The 22208-nt window shown below is 47.7% G+C and overlaps 1 protein-coding gene across 4 annotated transcripts in view; it reads right to left on the minus strand.

The window, feature by feature from the left end:
- NTRK3 (neurotrophic receptor tyrosine kinase 3) overlaps window positions 1–22208 on the minus strand; it is a 306856-nt gene that overhangs the window by 104627 nt on the left and 180021 nt on the right. The window contains exon 12 of one of the 4 annotated variants that reach the window (XM_019504057.1): window positions 5976–7129. The exons of the other annotated variants lie outside the window; for them this stretch is intronic. Coding sequence (XP_019359602.1) covers window positions 7011–7129 — 119 coding nt within the window. The 3' untranslated portion in view covers window positions 5976–7010. Of the gene's footprint in view, window positions 1–5975; window positions 7130–22208 lie in introns of those variants that run through there. 4 annotated transcript variants of the gene reach the window in all.

The raw sequence follows: 22208 nt of genomic DNA on the forward strand, positions 1-22208 counted from the left end.
CTTTACTCCTAGAGAATCACCATCTTTATTTGACAAGGGAATCCGCTGCCATCTAGTTACCAGCAGTGTCAAACTGAGAACTGAAACACACCTTAACCCTAAGGCTCTGCTTTGGAAAAAACTCAATTAACTGGTTGTTTCAGATGTCTGCATTGATTGAACAGGAGTGGGAACTTACCTATCAGATGGAAGCAACTTCTCAAAGTCCTCTGAAGAAAGAAAGAAAAAAAGAAAACCCCTTCGTAGTGCATCCAGCTTGATGAAACTCAACACTAAAAATTTAATCAGCCAACGAACCTACCAATTTGAGGGTCTGACAGTGGTAGAAAAATATCATGGCTGAACCTCTGAGTTGTTTGAATCTTGATCTTCTGGCCAATTGTTTCTTTCCTGGCATTAAATATTTAATCACTCCTGCACCAGAGAAGTACTAAGGAAGAAAACCTAAAATTCAGAGCATGTGATGGAAAGGTGGCATTTTGGGCCAAAACACCACCTGGGGGCATGGCCCCTGAAGCCAATGGAGCTACGGGACAGATGGGTCAGAGCCATTTCCTCTACAACTTGAATACGGAGGGTCTGAGGTGAAGCTGGATGATGTGTTTCCTGGTTTGCTAGTGTTAGTACCAGAACCACACAAAAGGGACTATGGTAGCAGGAGCCCACTTCTGTGCACGGCCACAGCTTTAAACAGCAAGTGTTAGGGGCTCACAATGCAAATACAAGAGGGAAGAAAGAGCTCTGCAACTGGATTCACTCTAAAGAGTCGGTGGTTAGAGGAAGGGAAAAGGAGATCGGACTTGCCTGCGTGGCCTGCTCTTTTAGGAGGCTGGCTCCTCTGCTGAGTTTGTAGTAGTTTGGTTAGCAACAGGAGAGACCGAGGGAAGAAAATACAGAAGTAATGTCAGGCCAGTGAAGATCATCAGGAACCAGAGCTGCTGGCACTCCTATTTGCTGGGTTTCACATGCATTAGCATTTTAGGGAAGGCTGTGACACAGCCACACCTGGCTCCTTCCAAATTTCATAGTTTCATAGTTTCTAGGGTCGGAAGGGACCTGAGTAGATCATCTAGTCCGACCCCCTGCCATGGCAGGAAAGAGTACTGGGGTCAAATGCTTTGATTTTTTTTTTTTTTTTGTCCAAGTCCCAGACTGCATAAGAAAGACTGATCTCTCCTTATGCTCAAGAAATGCTAATCAGCTTTTTGGCCCAATATTACTCAATGCGGTGGGAACGTGGAGTCTCTGTGACTGCTCCCAGTGACTGGTATGGCCTGGAAGTACTTCAGAAGCAGCACGAGCTCACCCTAGTGAAAGATGTGACGGGAGATTGTTTTTCACTATGCCACAGAGCCTGGGACAGGTAATCTCAATCCAAGGGAGAGAAGGGAGAGCATGCTGGCCCTGGATGAAGCCTTGGGAAGGAGCATGGCGGAGACTTCAAAGAAATAAGCACAAAGCAAAAGGCACAAATGTTCAGAAGGGAGAAAATGTCACCTCGCCAGCTCAAACAACCTTCCACTGATGTCACTCACCAGCCTCCCATCAGAAGAACTAGTTCCCCTTCAAAGGGGCTGCATTCATTTTCCTGCGGCTTGTTAAACTTTTGCACCAATTGATCAGTGCCTGAAGGCGTTGGTAAATACCAAGGTAACAAGGACTCCTTGGCTCATTACATAAGCCACAGCTGAAGCAGTTCCGAACGTTAAACAAAAATGAAGCCGCCCTGCATTGATTTCTTGCGTGTGCTCTTTTTCTTCTGCTCCTTCAAGCCTATGTTTAAAGCTTTACTACTGTATCGAGGGCTCTTTATCCTCTGCTAATGCCAGGGCTTAGCCCATGGGATCTGCAACTTGCACTAGGTACAAATCGAAGTGCAGAGCTGATGCTCCGCTACAGCTCAGTGAAGTTCTTGGAGCAGCCCTCACCTCCAGAGAGAGTGTGCTGGGAACTGAGCCAGCCTGCCTTGCCCTTCTACATGGAGAAAGGGGGACACTGTAAGGATAGAGAAGTTTAGGGCCAGAAGCACCTTCCCTAAGAAATTCTTCGGTTTCTAAAGAAAGAAGCACTGATCAAGGATCCACTAATAGTTTCCAAAATCAATAAAAGCCAGAATTTCTGAGTCCATCTTTTGGGGAGCTGGAGGGAAGCAGAAGGACAGAGTATGGGCAAGGGCCTCTGAGGTGTCCCTGCACAGTTCTGCCAACAACAGACCTCAGCCCTGACCTCTTTGCTTTTGTAAAGCTGTCAGTGTTGTCCTGTTCTTCCAGCCCTGAGATGCTACTGGGCCCCACCTCAAGAGCTCAGGAAGGGCTTGGTGATGTGAACACTTGCTCTCTGCAGTCGGAGCAGAGCCCACCGAACCCATTGAAACTGGGAGCAAAATGCTTTGGACTCCATCTCCAAAAGAAAAATGCTAATTGCAAGTTGATGAAACATGCCGCTTCTCAGCCCAGCAGGGTTCAATCTTGTCCTCTCCACCTGCAGTGAGGGCATAATATTTTTCTGGTTGTGACGTAAGCTTTATCCTAGCTCACAGAAAGAAGTCAACAAATGCTCCATCCTCAGACAGGCGCTTGGATAGTACTCTCTATGACATGACCTCCTAAGACAGCACTAATGTCTCAATGAATATGGAGATCTAACACCAGCATTAGGGCCCAGCCATCAGATACACACAACCTCAGACCCAGCCACCAGTACAATGAGAAGCAGATACACAATCCCACCCTCCCTGTGCACAGTTCAAACCCTAAGGCCTAATGACTTCTGACTCTCTGGAGTTCACAGCCCCCAAAGCACACCGAGGGCACAGACTTTTATAGACCAGGGAAATGGGCTGTCCTAGAAATGTGAGGCAGGCAGACTAAGATCTGACTATAACTAGGCCACAATGAAAGGCTGCAGTAATTTTTAATTTGGTCCCTGCCAGAAGCAGTATTGATCTGTGAGCCCTGGAAGGGTGTCTGGGGGAGCTTCCACAGACTGAATTGTTTCCAGCATCCCAGGGAAGAGAAGCAGGCCAGGATATGGCACCCATTGCAGCAACAAGTGGGGCAGGCTGTGAAGCACATCTTATGCATGGAGCATCCCATTCCTCCAAGACAGCACACACTTGCCTTTCTAAATAGACTGGGCCAAAGCCCTGAGTAAGGGAGAGCCTAAAGCAAACTCTGGGTGCTCATAGGCTCTGTTGCCATCTATTCCTCAGCCCCATTCACCAGGTGCAAAGATCTCCTAATTAGAAGGGAAAATAAAGCAGGAACTTCATTGCAGTATCTGTGCAAAGCACAAACCTAAACATCAGCTCAGGACATTAAGGGGACAGAGAGATACCAGAGTATGGTGCTTTATTTTGCTCATTAGGGGCCATTGCAAAACCATCCAACTCCCATCAGCTGTCTCGGGAGAGTTACAGTGACCCTGCTCTAAAAGCATCTATTGATGTCAGTTCAACCACTTTCCATCTGGGGGCTCTCCAGGGTTCCTCTCCCTTTTCACACACGCGCCTGCAGACAGTGCGAGGTCAGTGCGGTGATGCTGACAGGGTTATACAGATGGTGGCTCCTCTTAACAGCCTCGCTAGTGAGGCTACCCCTGTCCCTCCAGTGTGCCAAACCTCACAAACCACCGAGAATCTCAGCTCTACTGCTGGGCCACCGAGAAACCTCTCCACGAACAGGAGGAAAAGCTTGAGCACAACACGGTCACCTCCATCCCTACTCTATGCTCCCATCACAGCTGTTGTTGGCACAGGCTAGCTTTCTCCTGCAGGAACAGCTGCCTTCATGCCTCAAACTTCAGAGGGTGCCATGCACATTCCCACAGGCCCTCCACAGAAGCAGCAAGAGCCCGGGCACTTCCAAAAGTGCTCTTCAAGCAACAAGTGCATGCAGAGCTGATACACACTTCAGGGCTCCAGATAAATTGATGAAGGGCCACCACCAGAACTCCTGCCAGGGTGAACGAGCCTGTCTTGGCAAGCCCTTATGTTGCCCCTTGACTTTCTGTGCCCTGGGGCAGAAGGCCATTTGAGCTAGAAACCCTAGGCCTGGAAACATATGCTCAGCTGCTCCGCCGCTCTAACAGAAGAGAAGAGTCTCATAACCAAAGCCAGCACGAGAACCAACACTCAAAACGGAGCACTTTCCAAACCAAAACTGTAAATTCCCTTCCCCCTCGCCACCCAGCCCCACCCCCAAACCAATCTGCACATGGAGCATGTCATTAAAAGTAGACTATGGGATGCGTTGTTCTGCACTTTTATTTATTTTGTCTTCAAAGAAGAAACCTGGGGCAGCTGTTTCGTTAGAAAATAAAGTGTTTATTAAGAAACTAGACATTGAACACCCCTAGAATCTCTGTGAAAAGGGACCGTCCCCATTTCCATAGCACAAGATGACAGTTATGGCAAGATAAGAATGCTCAGGGATGGAGGATTCTCATTGACAGAAAAATGAGGTAATGATTTACAATAATTAAAAAATAAAATAAAAATAAAAATCCTTAGACTTGCTATTTAAAGCCACCGATTGCAAAATGACCATGACCGGCTTTCATTTTCAGCAGTGAGGAACCAGAGACTTTTAGTTGGTATTTATATAATCAAGTCATCAATCACAGTGGGGAGAGCTGCATTAAATTATTCTGTGTGGTCTCTTCTGAGCAGAAATGGGCCTGAGCTGCAGAATTCAGCCCTCCCCTGACTGGGCGGTTTGATTCAGGCCTCAGGTTCACACGTCTCTTAAGACTGACGCAGACAGCGGAGAGCATTGTCCCCTGACCAGTGCCAGGGAAGAGGAGGCTGAACAGTTCAGATGAACAAGACATCCCCAAATCGGATGGGCCAATTTCAGAAGGCAGGGAGTTCAGTTTGAACACAGCACCCTGTGCTTTCGATGCATTTCTGAAGTTTCTGCAAAAATTGAGGTGGACATCATGAAAGCCACGGGTCATTTCTTGGTACACACCTCCCAAATTTCCTGATCCAATTTGGGTTGGAAATATCATTGGCTACTGCCCTTCGGTCCAAGTTTTGGGCAGGGTTTCTTATTTGATCCGAAAAGAACCAGGCCACCCAAGTCCTAATGCGGCTGCCCCCTCACTCATGGGTTTAATTTAAAAGAAATCACTGCTACCCTTTTTAAAATATATATCTCTATATATAGATGTATATAAATATCTATAGATATCTATATCTATATATCTATCTGTCTAGATAGATATATAGATATAGATATCTATAGATATAGATAGATAGATATGTATCTATATAGAGAGAGAGATATATTCTCTTCTACTGCACTTCACATTTTTGCATATGTGAATCAGTAAAAGAAGAGACTAGAAGGTCCACAGGCACATTCCCCTGGTGAGTCTGAGACCAGACCATTTCTGCCAGCTCCAGGAGGTGCATGGGGGGATGTCCCTAGATGCTGGGTGACAACAGAACAGCCCATTCTGCCACTTCTGCTCAGTATGGGCTGACGGGGACCGTCTCGCTTTCCAATGGCAGCACCCTACCAGGGCCGGTGAGTTATAAACATTCCTGACATGGGAGGAAAGCCTCAATACATTGAAGAGGCAAGCAAGGTGACTGGCTGGTGAGAGAGCTCACGGTTGGCAACTCCGGTCAAAAGAGATCTGGCCACACCTGGACCTGTTGGGGAAGGATCTGGGGGGGGAGGTTGCCCCTGAAAATCTGCCTCATTTGATCTGTTTTCTGTTATATGTGTGAGCAAATCTCCATTCCCCAGAGAGCAAATCTTCATTCATGGTCTGGCGAGTCCAATGGCCAATCCTGACTGCGCATTGTTGGGAGGGCAGCTGGGTTCTCTTGAGGATACGATCAAGGGTTTCCCTTTTTTTTTCTCCATCTGAGAGGATTTGGAGGAAGTAAGACAAGATGGGGGAGGAGGAGGAGGGAAGAAAATACAAATATTGACCAGAGAACAGGATCAATATTTCTGTTGAAGCCACAGAAGAAGCAACAGGATGCTTATTTCTCTTCCCCTTCGGTTTGTCCGCCGTGAGCTGATCGTTCTGTGGGCATGATGGGGTTATGGCAAATCTCTAGCTCAGTGGAATAAAGGGGAGGGCTCAGGAAATGGCGAAAATGGCCCCTAAGTGGGACCAGCATGTGTCTGATATGCTTTTCCACTTCACTTACTGCCCTAGTCCTGGCAATGTCACTGACCATCCTGCACATCCATGTGGGAAGTCCAGGAAACTCCTCAGATAAAGCTCATCGGTCAAGCAGCAGGGAGACACCAAAGTACAACAACGAGATAGTCAGATCCAAAGAGCTGCTCTAACACGCAATCAAAGCGAACGCCTCCTAGAACATGTGCACTTCCAAAATAACCACCTTCTCTTCCTGTTAAAGAAGTATGCTTTTTTTTTTCCCCCACTTCTTCCCATCTTCACTCTCAACATGATTTCCTGTGCAAACATTGGGGGGCAGGTCTGCCTTTGTTCTTACCAAAAGTCTTCACTCTGCTTTTGTATCTTCCAGGCTCCCCGTCTCAGCTCGCTCTGGGAGAGCTCCCATTGCGTTGCCACAGTAAGGGTGAAGGCAGCATTCACTGGGTGTTGTGAAGACACAAGCTTACAAGAAAAATCTCCAAGCAGGGAGGACATGACTAAAGATGTCGGTTTGGTTGGCTTGGTGGTTGTTTTTGTTTTTTTTTAAAGCAAAGTACTATTATTTACTGTGTTATTAGGATGGCTCCTTTAAATTGGGTTTTAATTTTCTTTATTTGCTCTCATTGCCGCGGTTGTGCCTTGCAGGAACATTGAACGAACACAGCGACCATTGGAGGAAAAGAACAACCCTGCTATCTGGTGACAGAAAACCACAGTTTCAGTTGGCTTTAACGTGTGGACAGGCGGGGCCGCAGAGTCCTACAAGGAGGAGACCTCGATCCATACAGACCACGCTCACTGCTTCCCACCTTTCTGAGGGCACAGCCTATAAACTTGACATCAGAACAGGGACCTTTAAGGAGTTTTTAAAAGCCATGGCGTCCTTTGCTGAAATAAACACTGACATCCTCAACATAAATGCCTTGATTAAGAGGTTTGGAATGTCCGGGGAGGCTTATTGGATTCAACATAATTTCTCTGAAACCTAAAGGGGGGAAAAAAACAGAAAAAAGAAAAAAGAAAAATAAAGTAAACGAAAAAACAAAAAAGAGCAAAACTAGAAAAAAAGAGAGAGATATTGACACACAAGTAATTATTAAAAAAAGAACCAAATGAATAACCAGAGAATGGCTGCAGTTAAATTAAAGTCAAACTGCCCTCTCCATGCCGGGCCTAGCTTGCTACCTCTTTCCATAATGAAAGGAAAGTCTCCTCGGGAGGCACATGCGCTACATGAATGTGAGAAGGAAAGGGTGGGGTGGGGGGATGTGCGAGTACTCCTCGATTTGATGATTCGATGTGGCTTCTCTTACACCGATGTGTGTTAGAAGACGGAAAAGATCTCATCTAAGCCATGTCCCCAGCAGCGGGTGGCAGGAAACACTGGGATCATTCCTACTATAGGGTCCCCAGTGCTTTCTTCTGTCAAGGCAGAGAGATCTCAAGCAGTGGTGTTGACTACCGTGCCTGGGAGATCATTTCACAGCCCCCAACTCTGCCATCTACCTCAGTGTATATGCACCAAAAGGGTCATCTGGATGGAAAACTCCTTCCTATGTGGGCACACTCCCACCCCTGGAAGGGTATTCTAGATGTAGTCTCCCCAAGAAAGGGGTAAAGTCTGGTCAAGTCAGCAGAAAACAAGAGCGGGCCAGTGTCTTCCCTCCTCAGTCCCAAGGAGCTGAAAAGGCACACATAATATTGCCTGGGATGGCGTCCTCTCCATGGACTGCTGCAATCAGGGAAGTCCCTACCACAGTAGCTCCAACAGGACCACAGTGTCAAAGCCTGAAGGCCTGCTGCTGGGGCTGGAGTTAATGCAAAAGTCCTGAACATCCATGTGGACAGCTCTGGGATTTCCCAGAGATTTGCTGGGCTTGTGCGGAGGCCCTGAGGCCAATGCCATGGGTTAGAGAGAGCAAGCCTTTTCTGCTCCTGATGGCATGAAGTATAGGACCTCCATGAAGGAAACCACCTGGAGAGTTCCTGTCCCCAAGTATGGAAGGAGTAGAAAACTGATTTGGAAGCTACCTTTATGTATTCCTGATCCTGGAACCACCAAAGTGCCAGTCTGGCCACCAAAGTATATCTTACAGCGGTCTCAGGGTTGCTCTAATTACGCCTGCTGCTCATGAGCTCACAAGGCATTCCCACAGCTGGAATCGTCAGGGCACCTTTGCACCGAAGGCCACAGGGAGAGGGCAGGAGCTGTTTCAGCACTTCTTTACAAAGCATGCAACTCCTGGGCAGGGAGTTCTCAACACAGCGGTTAAGTTAGTTCAGAGCTGCTACCCTCCCCTGAGAACAAAATGAATGAATGAAAGGCTCAGAGTGTCCTCTGAAATGCTCAGGCCAGGCATGAAAGGAAATAGGACAGGAGGCTTGTATTCATTAACATCTGAATCTAAGACAGGAAATAAAAACAGTAATACTAATGCTATTACTGTTGTTACTTTTATCTACTACTACTACTGCTAGTTTCAAAGTGCAGTTCTATCCTGAAAAGCAATTTCATAAAACTAGCTGCTTCTTTCTCACTGGATTGGCTCCCTGAATGCATTTTCCTTTACAGTGTTTTTATTTTTTAATATATATTTTACTTTCTCTCTCATTCCTGTTGGCCCTTCAGAAACAAGTCCCTATGAATCTGAGTTAGATCCAGCTCTGACGATGTACAGCAGAGCCTGGATGCTTCACAGGGTCAGATAGCTAACCCCCATGTGAAGATGAGTGTTTGCAAATTGAACAGGTATATAATCTGCGCAGGACTGCTGGTGAGCTCCAGCTGATCAGAGACTCAGTGCCCTCTGAAGCAAGAGCTGCAGCCAACACCTACGCAGCTCAGCCAGCCACTGCAAACTAAGCAGGCTGCAAATCAGCCGGATACAAATAATCGGGTTCTACCGCATCAGGAGCAAACCTGGTGATCACACTCCAGCTGAAGAACGGTTTTGTTACTGGTGAGGAAGAGCCCACCTTAATGATCAGAGCCAAGGCTGAATCCTTGGAGTGGGTGGTAAAGTATACACCCATCTTATTAGAGTCCCTGGGAAATTATAAACATGGCATCGTAGAATGGCATTTTCTCACAGCAGCTTTTTCAGAGTACAGTTGCATTTTATAGTCACCTCTCAAGCCAGCCAAGTGCCTCGGGGGAATTCTCTTCTCTGCTTTGTTTTCCTTTCATGTCCCAGCCATGCTAAATAAAGACAATTCCAGTTCTCCAGTGCCATCATGTGCAGCAGACCTCAAAAACCACAGGGGACAAAGGCCTCAGCAAAGAGACAAGTGAAAAATCAGGCAGTCCAGGAGCTTGGGCCTCGTTCCTTCATCATCAGTGGGAAGTTCTGCAGCCCCAGCTGGAGACCTCAAGACTCTCACAGTCTTGATAGTCATATAAAGAGCAATCACGCTGGGCCCATGTGGGGTGGGAGTAAATTTGGGTCTCCTAAGCAGCATGTGCCTCTTACTGGGAAACGGCAAGGTGTGTGTCAGTGCACAAGTCACTACTTCCCAAGGTTTAGGGGACACAAAGACCTACAGCTGATGGGGGGGAAAGTGCTCTCTCACAGCCTCTAATCTGCTTTGGTTTGCAAAAATCCTTCATGGAAATTAGATAACAGTATTCCTTTCCTGGCTGCCTTTGCTCTTTTTCACCAACTCCTCTTCCATTCTGCAGCCCTCTACCCAGTTCTGTTTCGTATGGAGCAGAAACCAACATGGCTCTTGCTAGGTTTGCTTCCCGGTTACCAAAAATGAGATGGATGATGTCTCAGGGTGTTGAAATGGGTGAATCTCAGACAGTTCAGAGCTTGGATGCTGCTGGGACAAGCATCAATCTCCCCATGACCTGAATGACAAAGGCTTCCAAAACCGGTTTGGGAATCTCGGAGAATATTCTGTTCTTTCCCCCCCACACACCTGGCACCTTCTGCTTTTGGAGCAGGCCAGTGAAATCTTGCAAACAGTTCTTCCCATGATGTTTCACTATTTTCAGTACCAGATGGAAAAGTAGGAAGAAAACTACTATTTTTGGCACTGGCTGGAGAAGTGGAGGAGACACACCCCACCATCCCATCCCCCCACTTCCCCACGTATATTGAAGATATCTGAAAATAGTGAACATACCAAAGCCTTGAGGAAAATGTGACTGAGAATAGTTAATAATTCAGGCTGCCGGTGATTGTCACTGAACCCTTGGACCATCCTTGGTCTAATGTGACTGCTTTTACTTAATGCTCATGAAATGGTAGTGGAGCAAATGCATGGCAACAAGGCAAGGGAGGGCAGGGGCTTGGTTCTGGCATGAGTATTGGGAGTCACGGGATGTTTCAACAGACACTGCGGGGTGGACAGAGTCAGATGCAGCACTTGTCCCTAAGTAGTTTGGGATGGCATGGCAGCTGAAAGGAGGGTGAGCTTGAGGGTGGCTGTTCTCTTTTTCCTCATCCTGGCCACCTGCCCTCCTTGTCCTCTGTGACTCTCTGGTTTTGTTTTTTCTCTTCCTTACTTCCAGCATTCTTGCCCTTGCGACATTAGAGAAACCTAGACCTCAACCCAGTCTCAGCCAAGTCTTTCTGGTATGCTCCCAGATCAGAAGGTAGACCAGCTGCTATGCTTTCATGTGTCTTTTCAAACCCTGGACTGCTCAGATCAGCCATGTACCTGGCCCATGACATTCTGGCACAGCTGGGTTGGCTAGCAGGTTGTGGGGGCAAAGACAAAGCTCCATACCCATTTCTGGCTCCCACCTTCTTCTATAGGGGAGGCTTTAATAGTCCAAGAGGAATGTAGCCCACACAGGAGAGTCAACAGTCAAAATAGGGGCACTAGATGCTAACACTCAGCACACACTTGTCTGCTGAGAGGAAAGGGGTACTTGCAAAGCAAGGCTGGCCCCACAATGCCTGATGGCACTGGCAGTGTAGATACAGTTGTGGAAACAGGTTACCTTGGCCGATTCCTACAGGATGAGGTGGATGTTGCTTTTTAATGCAGCAGCAGAACATACTGTAGAAGCATTACAGACATGGCAACCGGCTGTTCTGGTTTCTTAGCAAAGCAACGTCAAACAAAAATAGCTATTTAGCAGACAGAGGCTGCCCAGTAATAATAACCGCTACCCAAGTTCAGATTTAACTCTTAAATCTCTTGATAGCATTTCCACCCCTATCCAGTTTAGGTGACATGTAATTCAGCCTGTAATAGGGGTGGGGGAGAGAGAATATAGTATCAGGACATCTGTTATATAGGCCTGTACGTGGATAAGAGGAGCAACCTGACAAGACATCAAAGACAACAGATAAGAAAGTCCTGCTTGCTGTCATCTACTGCTCTTCTGTGTCCCTAGGGCCAGTGGAGCACTGTGCGCTGCTGTCTGTCAGTCACTTGCCTTCCCTGAGCAGGACCCTGAAGCTCAAGGTCCCCTGAATCTTACAGCTGCTTACACAGAGGGCTACATTTCAAAGGTGGAGGTTCCTTCAGGACCCTCATTTTTCCCACTATCAGGGGTAGGGCTACATGCAGCCAGGCCTGAAGCCTAAGCTAGGCCTCTCCAAAGCTGGCCACAAAGGATCAACAGAGTAATAGGGCCTTTGTACATGGCATAGAATTGGCCTTTAAAGTAGCTCAAATACTCTTTTGCACCACTTTAATGGCGTTACTGTTTGCATGCTCGGCGGCATATTCTGCTTTAATAAGGTTGCAATTAGCACGTTCAGAGGTGTATTCTGCTTGAATGGCATTGCTATTTGCACGCTCAGTGGCATATTCCGCTTTATATGACTCTGGAACATTGCAAGATAAAGCACTTCTGAGGTGTTTTAGTTTGCTACCTAACAGGGTGCAACAGTGCACGGGGCGCGGGCTTCCAGCATGCCATGCACCGTCCCCACCACCTTCTCCTGCTGCTGTGTAACCTAATGGCAGACCGTGCAGGCAGGAAGGCTCGACTGGAGAAAAAAAGAAAAAAAAAGAGGTGAGGAACCTGATCTTTTTTTTTTTTCTTTTCTCCCGGAGCCTGCCTGCTTGCCTGAGCTGCGCAGGGGCCTGGTGCTTCCCCCCCCGGCTGCCAGTGGGCAGGTGCTGCCTAGGAGGCGCCGCTGCGGAGGGAAGCACTGGGCTCCCGGGCAGCTCAGGTACTGCATGGCTCACCGGCAACTCACCCCCGCCTGCTGGAGAGGCAGGTACAGACTGGGCCCCCGCCCTTGTGCGTATGCCACAGGGGGTTAATTCAGTTGAATTCTCCCTAAAATGAAACGGTGGAAATGGGGAGTTTTTAAAAACCCACCGTTTCAAGTTAGAGGGAACGAAACCGAGCTGAACCCCCGTGGTGAGTACAAGCAGTCATAGAGGCTCCCTTTTCCCTTGTCAAGAGATGACCATGTCTCTCCTCAGCCCTGTGTGCTAAAGGCAAGAAGGTCTGATTGCCCTCTCATTTACAACCGTTTTATGACTCCCTTGGTTTTTGTAGGGCCGATTCATCTCTTGGCTCTCTATCTGAATAGTCTAACAATGACCTTCGATTAGATCTAAATTAAATTTGATGGAACAATAGAAAATCCCTATCAAAGAGGCATCATATGTTCCCAACACCTTTGCCCCAGATCCTTAATTCCTAGGGACAGCTGCATAGAAACTAGATCCTTGTCCCTTAGCAGCTGCTCACCTCTTATTGCTCTCCATACTTCAGGGGCTCAACCCCAAGAGCTGCTGGGAGCCTCCTGAGCAAACAAACCATTGCAGATCTCATTGAACTAGATAGAAGTTAACACCTCTGGGAACCGTGGTCAGGATGAAGTTATAGCCCTCCATTTGTGTGATCTCCATGGCCTCTATGGGACAAAAATGTGACATCACAGTCAGAGGATCATAACCTCAGGTGATGGTGCGGGGAATTTAACGCAGGAACACGTGAGCCACACAAATCCTGTTTCTACGTACATTGCTTCACCAGAGGAGGGAAAGAAAAACTGGAAATACACAGCAGCTAAACAGGACAGTTTGCAAAGAGGGCAGCATTCCCAGCTTTCCAAATGGTGAACCTTTGTGTCAGATTCATTAAGCCTCTGGTCAGAGAAATTCCAGCATCCAGAATACTCCTGCTGTTGCCTCCATTAATATGAGACATTTCCATATTAGCTGGGATCACAAGTTTGTTTTCTCTGGAACTCCTTCATGGATGGAGTGGTTCCAACATACTAAACACTGTAGCCTGATCGCCTGAAAGGCAGAGATCCAAGATCCCCCCATCACTCCCCTCAGCCCCCGCCTTGGACAGCCCCACACGAGACGGGAACATGTTTTCTAGGTTGGGGGGGAGGGAATCATTTCAGACTAAGCAAAAGAAAGAAAAAAAAAAACATTTTCAGCTCAGCTACAAGGGTGCCAAGGTTGCAACAGCCTGTCCAGATGCCCTGTGCTGCAATTCCAGCACACCCGTCTCACCCAGGGTTTGAGCCAGACTTCCCCCACAATGCACCGAGATGCAGCTATTTAAAGCCACTTGGAGGCCTGCTGACTGATGGATCTTGGCCAGATCAGTTGGGCCTCCTCAACTTTGTTTTCATTAGATTGAAGCCAGAGTACAAGGGATTACTCGGAAGGGGGGAGGATTGGGTATCCATCAGCTCCTCCCTCAATGCACAGAGTTTAGAGTTTGTCTCATTCAAACCAGATAGGGTCAGATACCGAACATTTGGGTGGAGAGAGGCATGTTTTAGTGAGCAGGGTAGCCTACCCTGCTTGTGCAACCACAGCAAAGCAAAGGCGTGCAGCAAAACCCTTGGCTTGATATATCAGTGAGGAAAGAAAACACGATGAAATGATTTAAAAACACTCCTCTAAGGATCTTGTCCTGCTAATATGGCAGGTCTTATCTCTACTCCCCTCATTCTCATTGCTCCCCACATTGCTATTCCTGGGAGTCAGGAACCTTTTCCTCTGCACCACCCAAGGCCTCAAGGTGCAACTGCCATGAGTCTTCCCACCTCACTGACTCTCCAGCCCTCCCTTTGTCCCAGCCCCACTCCCCCCTTGCCACCACGCTCTGCAAAGCATTTGGGACCTGATCTGAAAAAGACACGATTGCAGCACAGCACATTATTTTCACCTACTTGATTTTAAAATATATTCTTTTTTTCATTGTTAAACCTGCCCTTAGATTGCTACCAATTTAAGAACTGTGCACATCTTTCAAGGAGCTGCTCAGTTCCTTAGTTCCGGTTTGCCTGACAGGTCCCCAGTGTCACTGCTATTCTCACACAGACTTTGTTCTGCAGCCACTTCAAATACACAGAGTTACACTGAGCGTGATGATGCCGAGTTGCTGGAACTGTAGACTAATCTACCTATGAATCCGAGCCCCCTTGAGAAGAATCCTGGATGACCATTTGCAGTTAACCATGTTACTTAATTGGTGTCAAAGCCAAATTATGGAACAACTGATTCACTATGGTCACCGACTGGGAAGTCAAAGAGCCTACTAGTATAGCAGCGAGTCTCAACCAGGGTGATGCGAGATCCTGTTAAGGGTGCCATACAACATTAGCACTGTTAGGTGTGCAAACACCTACACATGACTGATGACAGAAAGCCAGAGATTTCAAATAAGAACCCATGGTTTCCAAAACACGCTGACCTGTGATGGTCTTTCTGTGTTCTTCGCAACAGAATTGCTCTATTATTCTTCTGTAGTCAAGGAACAAGTGAAAGCTAAGAGCTGGCATTTTCCAAAGGGTGTCTTGAATCTCAAAAGGTTGAGAACCATTGCAGTAAAGGAAGCCCCTGAGTTGGTTTGAAAACGAACATGGTATCGATTTCTTTTCACACTTAAAGTGCTTTACAAAATTGAACTTGGGCCCCACAGTTCCACTTGAGGCATGAGCTGGTATACCTGTTATTTTCATAGACATTAGACATTAGGGCTGGAAGGGACCTGAGAAGATCATCGAGTCCAGCCCCCATAGATTTCATAGGCATTTAGATGGAACAACAGAGGCACAGGGCAGGAATAAGCCCCATCCATTGTCATAGATGGCATCAGTGACAGAGACGGAAATGTACCTGTGGAGCCCTCTCCCCCAGCCTCCTGCCCAGCCGTTAGGCAACTCTCACCAGTTCAGCGGTCAGTGGGCACAGGGCTCCCAAGAGACAGAAAGACCCATTTGCAGATGGTGTTTGATTCAGAAACATCAAACGGCAACTAAAGGGTTGGAAAGACCCTGAACTGAGAAAGGTTTCATCTCTGCAGCTCTGGATATAGGACATCTACCACCAAACCATCCATCCATGCTCCCAAAGAGCAGAATAGGAGGCTGGAGGATAAGAGCAATCACAACTGGAGATAGTTTCTTGCTCATTTTTTTCTCCAGCATTGCCTCATGCTGCCTAGAAGGATGAGAACTGCTCTCTAGGATCAGCATAAGAGTCTGAAGCACCAGAAGAAGCATCCTATGAGTAAAATGTGATGGAGTTTTAAAAATCATGATGGAGACTGGGGCTTTAGAAGTGAAGATCACTAGGGACCTCAGCAGGAAGCCGGGAACATGTCACCACACACTGGTTATAAATGGGGACAGGAAGAGTTGAGGGCAAGAAAGCAAAGAGCAGCAGGGAGCCCAGTGTAATAGGAGTTTGTTATTTTTCTTCAAGCCGTTTGGATGTTATGCGGCCTGGCGTTATTACCCTTTCCCCCCGTGCTCCTCCCGCTCCTCCAATCTACAACTCGCTTCATAAAAGAAGGGTTTTATTGTGCACGTCCTTCTCTTGCCAATTCCCCAACTATCCGATTCTCAACAAGTTTCCTTTGTGGAAAAAATAAAAATATTCGAAAGGAAACAAATTTCCGTTTCAGGCTTCTAAGGGAAGGCTCCTATCCCTAGGCTGTGTTTACAGATTGACGATAGGGCTGGCAGAGGCCAGCTCTGCGGTACAAAGCAACGTGCAAAATGGGCAGAGTTCCCCTCCTTCAAAGTAAGGAGCTCGTTACCCCCCCAGGGGATGAAAGAGCCCATGCCTGTGCTGGGAACATGTTGCTCCTTGACAATGAATTCTGGGTAGCCCCGGCTGAATGAAAAATGAGCATTTCTCAGGGTTCACCCTACACAGGGGGGCAGGGCAAGAAGACTTATCTCCCACCAAAGGCATCTCAAGCCAATGACTATGTGTGGGAAAAAGGCTGGAAAGGCAGGGAGGTCTTTCCCTCTAGCAGTTGGCAACGGGGAGCTGAGATAAGAGCTGGAAGGCCTCAAGCTGTTTGCTTTGGGGCGAGAGAGAAAGGAGGCTTGGATGGGAGAGAAACCTCTCACAGTCCTGCCGAGAGGAAGCAGAGCTCTGTGGAGCAGTGCTCCAGGGGTGAAATGAAAGCCAGGGCTGAAGGTGTTTGCCTGTCTGGTTTGGGGGGTGTCTTTTTCTGCCGACATTTTCTTTAAGTGGCCTAGTTGTGAATCTTTGCTCCAGAGCTCTTGGCAGCCAGCTCTGTGCCTAATGAACTGCGTGACAGCCTGGCCCTGGCCTGACCCACTTTCACACTGGGCCTGAAAATAAACCTCTCTCTCTTGCCATGAGTCACATAAATGCACCACGACTATAAAACATCTCAGCCGGACCTTTTTTCACACCAGATAATTTTGTGCGGGGTGTAAGGTCTGTCTGTCCAAGCTGTGCCACAGGCATGTGCACATCCAATATCAGCATGGGGGGAGGAAGCACCCCCTAACTGAAGGGAAGATGAGCTCAGCGGGGCCCATGACAAGAAGGTACTGGAACAGCATAACTCATTCACATACAACTGGCCAGAAATCCCTATTCTCCTTTCGGCAACAGACTTCAAAGTTGAGAAGCCAGGGGGACATCTTCACTGCACAGAAGGCTCTTTGCTTTTGTGACAGTATATTACACCCTTTCCCACTGACGTTTTTGGTCTTCACGTTTGTGAAGCGACGACTGTGTGCAGGTGTGAAAGAGCAGAAGAGACTGTGGTCTCTGCCTGGGAACATGACTGCGGACACGTGAGTCAGGAATAGTATGCAGAAGGGGTAGGGGTGTTCAATGCACAAAGAGCATGTGCAAGAAAGCAGATGTGGCGTGCAAGCAAAGGCTATGAAAGCGTGAGCACGTGATGGGTGGGGCAGAGGTGTTTCACCACGTGTGGGATTGTGTGTGTAATGCACAAAGGGTTAGTGTGAGATCCTGGGCATGTAAGTGTGTGTGCGTGTGCACGTGCCACACACAGAGTGAGGGGTGAGTTCCCAAGGAGGGTGTGATGCATGCCCAAAGGACACAGCACAGCAGCATGAGATGAGGATGTGAAGAAATACCTGGGGTCCCACTGATGTGCACATATGCGCATGCACTGTGAGCATCTTGCTGCTGAACTTTTGCTACCATTTTACATTAAGGCTTAATAGCTTTTAGCAGGAGACTTTCTAAATGATTGGGAATTGTAACAAAAGGAGCCATGGGAATCATTATTCTAACCAGGGGAGCTACAGAACACGGCGTAATCGCGTGTGCCGCAATCATGCTAATTAAAGGCACCCAGAAGAATCAGGATAGAAATGCCAAATGGTTCGCACTCTGCTGCCCTAATCCACTAACTGCCTTGTCACTTCAGCTCCTGTGAGCCCTAGGAAGAACCGTCGTGATGGAGCAGGCTTGGAACAACAGATAGCCCGAACGGTTAACACACTGCCCGATCTGCAGGGGGAATACTGCTGGGGAAGCAGCACCTCCTGGCATACCACACTGGGCAATATCTTCTTTACACTGGTAGCTGAATGGCACCATAATCACCCTCCCCTCCCAGCAAAGCACTGAGGCTTTATATTCCCTCCCTGACACAAAACAGCCGATTACCAGCATGAGCCTGATGCCTGAAATACAACCCACAGTCCAAACCCATTCTTTCTCTTTCACCCCCTCAGTGCGACTGCGTGTGGCTGTGTCCCGGCACCGGCTGATTGTGGACTGTGCCAGGAAGGTGCATTCCCTGAACAGGCCTAGTACCGACCTGGCGGATGCCAGTTCTTTAGGAGCCTTGATTAAACTCAACCTCACCATTGCTATGGGAATTCTGCAAAAGACTTTCCGGGTACTAGGTCAGCTCCACAGGTTTTAGCAATAATGGCACCTTGCAATAGTCAAGGGAGTGTTTTAAACACTGGATAAAATAACCCTGATTGACACCGCTGGCATTTCAAACAGCATCTACTAACGTGCAGTGCAGCTGAAGTCGTGTGATCTGTCTGGGAAATTTTGCACAAAAAAGAGATGATGAGGATTAAGTCAAAGATTAAATCTCTGTAGCAAGGTAAAGAATTAACAGCTTTATAGAGCAAGTCAAGGCAAGCTGAAGGTCTCTGCACAACTGACAGGCTACTCCCACGCGTGGAGCCTTGTTGAAAATCTCATCTGGAGTCCTTTGGATCTGTCCCTCCTTCAGCAGTGCTCAAATTCCCCAGGATCCTGGAGGGGACCTTCTCTGAATGCTGCTGATTCATGCAGCCATTCCAGAGCAGGCTGTTCAATCATATGTCTTGCCTAGGAAGATTACAGAAAACTGCTTGCAACAATCAAATCGCCAGGCCTTTGCATGAAGGTCTGTCTGCCACACTAGACTGCATCATACATAAAGCAGCTATCAGAGATGGGACATTGGAAGCAGGCCCCAATTCAGTTGCTTTCTCAAGCAGCCCCATATGGATTTTGCAGCACCAGGACCTGGCTAGGCATTGCAGAGGCCAGGTAGCAATGTCCCAGTTGCTAACAACCAGAGTCAAGTAACAACTTTCTGTTTAAAAAAACCACCGGTTTGTTTGCTAATCAACAGGTCCATTAACGTTGAGCATATGCCTCTAATGGACACCCACTAGATCAGAGGCTGCATTGTGCGTGTGCAACTCCTTTGATTGAGTCACCCTAAGGACCATCAAGTAAATGAGAGAGGATGTAATATTTCTGCAGGAAACATTCCACAGCGGATACATCGATTGCTACATTTAGCCAGCTGCTGTGTGGAAGCTACTTCTTGTAGACTGGGTATATGCCTCTGCCTTCCTGACTAAAGCAATATCTCCATTTGGAGAACAAATAGGGACAGACTTAATTGCACCAGGTTCCAAGGCCATCAGAGCCAGCATCCTGCCCTGAAGGATTATAACACAAGTGAATATGCAAGTCACTTTCCTCCTTCCAGCTGTTAGAAATCCTGCCAGTACTTTATCCAGCTTCTGCTATAATAGAATGGTCCAAGTAGCCTGCCTTTGCACACTTAACACCACTCATCCTTCAGCCATGCCCTCTGCCTCATGGCAGAAACCCCAACCTATTTGCCCCTTTATTCACCCTGCACCTGCAGTGAACAAGGAAGCACCAAACCTCAAGAGATTTCCCCCAGACAGCTGCGTACAGTACTGCAAGTAGTCCACAGAGTGGGAGAGGCAGTGCCTGCAGGACACCCTCTCTCGCTGTGGGTCCATCTAGAGCTTGGGACAAGACGGCTAAACCAAGCGAGGGGGGATCTAACAGTCTAACAGTGATACAAGCCATCAAGCAAAGAAAGCCCTGACAACTCAGGGGTCAGTGGCTTGTGGTAGAAAAGCCCGTGGTCATTTTCCCAGGCAGTATTGTCCCCTCCAAAGGAGGCCTGTGCACCTGGGGTTAAGATTGAAGATTTGTCTTCTGTTTGGAGTAGGGAGAGAAAACAGTTTTCTCTCTATAAGAGTGACGTCTTGATCTAGGAGCCCTTGAATGATGCTTTCCATTAGGAGTGAACCAAAGCTGTGGAACCAGAAGACTTCAGCTAAGACAATAGTTTATGAGTCAGCCCTACCCCTTTCCTACCATTGTGCACTCAAGAGAATGACAGCGGTGTTCTCTAAGCAGAGTGAACGAGCCGATTCCACCCTGAGGACAGCAGAAACTTGAGACTGGGATGGTTGCCACCCTACTGTGACGTGACGTGGTTATTTCACATGCAAAAGAGTCCAATCCAAATCAGACCCTCCTTGTCTCATCTCTGTGACCAATTAGTAGAGGGTCAACAAAGGTTAGATGCCTCTAAGTAGGTGTGCAGCACACATGTGAAACACGGAGGACCAAGAGGCTCAAACATCTAACTGGAGACTAGGTGAGAGCCATCACCTAGAGAGACCTGAAGGATTAACTCCCTCCAGGGGATGCTGCCTCTTGGAGTAATGGCTCCACTGGAGCAGGGAGGTGTTGTCTGGATCCCCAGCGATGTGCTTCAGATCTATCCCTTGCTTCTACTTAGCATTGTCAAGAAAAAGAAATTAGTCCAGAGGGCTCAGCTTAGGCTAAACTGCCCATATGGTTGCACCATGGCTATCTGGCCACAAGATGCGTGGTGTAGGACCTAGCCTGGCTCAGGAATGCTGAGTTTCTCCCCCAGTTTCTCTCTCTCTCACTTTTTCTTTTTAAATTGAGTTTTTATCGACTGATGAGAGAATCAGGCAACATTATATAGGACATGACCCTGAACAATCAAATGAGACCACTGCAGGACCATGACCAACACATGCTGGGAATATTGGCTTGTTTTCAACGCAGTAATTATTAAGAGAGAGATAGAGGATGGAACAGATCATAAACTCAGCAGCTTCAGCCACTGAGCTACACATGAAGCTGCAGGTACAAAACAACGTGAACAGCTCAAAGTTCACCCTCCAAGGAATTTTCAGCATGCCTCAGCCAACATTTGCCCATTACTGCTTCTGACAGCTGGGCCCTGATGACATCTCCAGCTCTGGGAAAAGATTCAGATTCATAAGACTTCCGGAGCAGAATCTCCTTTTCCCTTTCAGCTGAGGACTTCCAGAGAAAGTAAAGCTATTAAGCAGATTTCCAGCCATTACCTCCAGCTCGGCAGGAACGACATACTCATCGGACAATCCTGTGATTGCAAAAGGGCACTGCATGACCAGAAAGGAGTATGCAGCCAGAGGGAGGGGTTGGGATGAGCATTCTGTAGCCACAAATCACACGTGTCTGAGAACACCGGAAAATAATGCAGCCCTACACTGTATCGCAAAGGTTAAAGAAAGAAGACAGTCCAGCCTAAGCAAAATGAACAAGGTTTGCTATCTGATTCACCAAGGACTGCCACTCCATTCAAATTCCTCTACAGCTGTCTCTGCACATCCTCTTGTCCATGTTACCATCCATGCTCAAACTCTTCTGCCTTTTACCCCCAGTGCCCAAGCTCAGATTTTCTATCCCTCTCATTTCTTTCCCCAGGGTTATCTTTCTCCCCCATTACAAGCAGCCCTCAGTGCTCTTGCTGACTGGCATGATTTGAGCAAACATGCATTTTGTCACATCTGGTGGCTGGCTGACAATGAGGAGGACAATTACTGTCTGCGTTTGAAGAGGTTCAACTTGAGCTCAAGTGACCTAGGTCTGTGTTTCTGGCATGTAAGGCTCAGTGTAGAGGGAGAGGGTGGCTAGCCTCTACTCCTGAGGGGTATAGCTGTGTGTCCGATATTATATCTGGTTTGTGTTACTTAGATGCACTATAGTACTGCTTTGCTTCCACACAACCTTTTTTTTTAGTCCACATGCAAGGCAAAGGGCTGCTCACTCAAAACCCTGACTCTCTCTATTACTTCACAGAGACCTCTCCACCTTCTAACAGAGACACCACTTCCCTCCCAGCATACTCGTCCCCAGCACTGGGATCCCAACAGCAGCAAAAACATCAAGGAGAACATGGGAAGGGAGGAACTGTTTTCATACATGAGCTCACACACATGCACTCGCACACAGGCATTCACGCACACGCACACAGCAATAACCACAAGTCAGTGCTTGGTACAGTGTGAGGATGCTGCATTTGATGATAATGTACAAGAAAGAGAAGGCATCTCCTAGCTTTACCAAGGCAAGCTGATGGACACAGCTGGCAGCAGCTAGGTGCTTATCTAATAGGTGGCCTGGGTTGGCCAGGTGGCATCGGGGCAGCATTATAAGCTAGTCAGCTGTGGTTCCAAGTTAAAATTTGGATGCTAGGCTTGAGCTCCCCAAAGCAGCTAGGAGCGCTCATGCAA

This window comes from Gavialis gangeticus, unplaced genomic scaffold (assembly GCF_001723915.1).
Source record: "Gavialis gangeticus isolate Ggan-Ray unplaced genomic scaffold, GavGan_comp1, whole genome shotgun sequence".
Lineage (NCBI taxonomy): Eukaryota > Metazoa > Chordata > Crocodylia > Gavialidae > Gavialis > Gavialis gangeticus.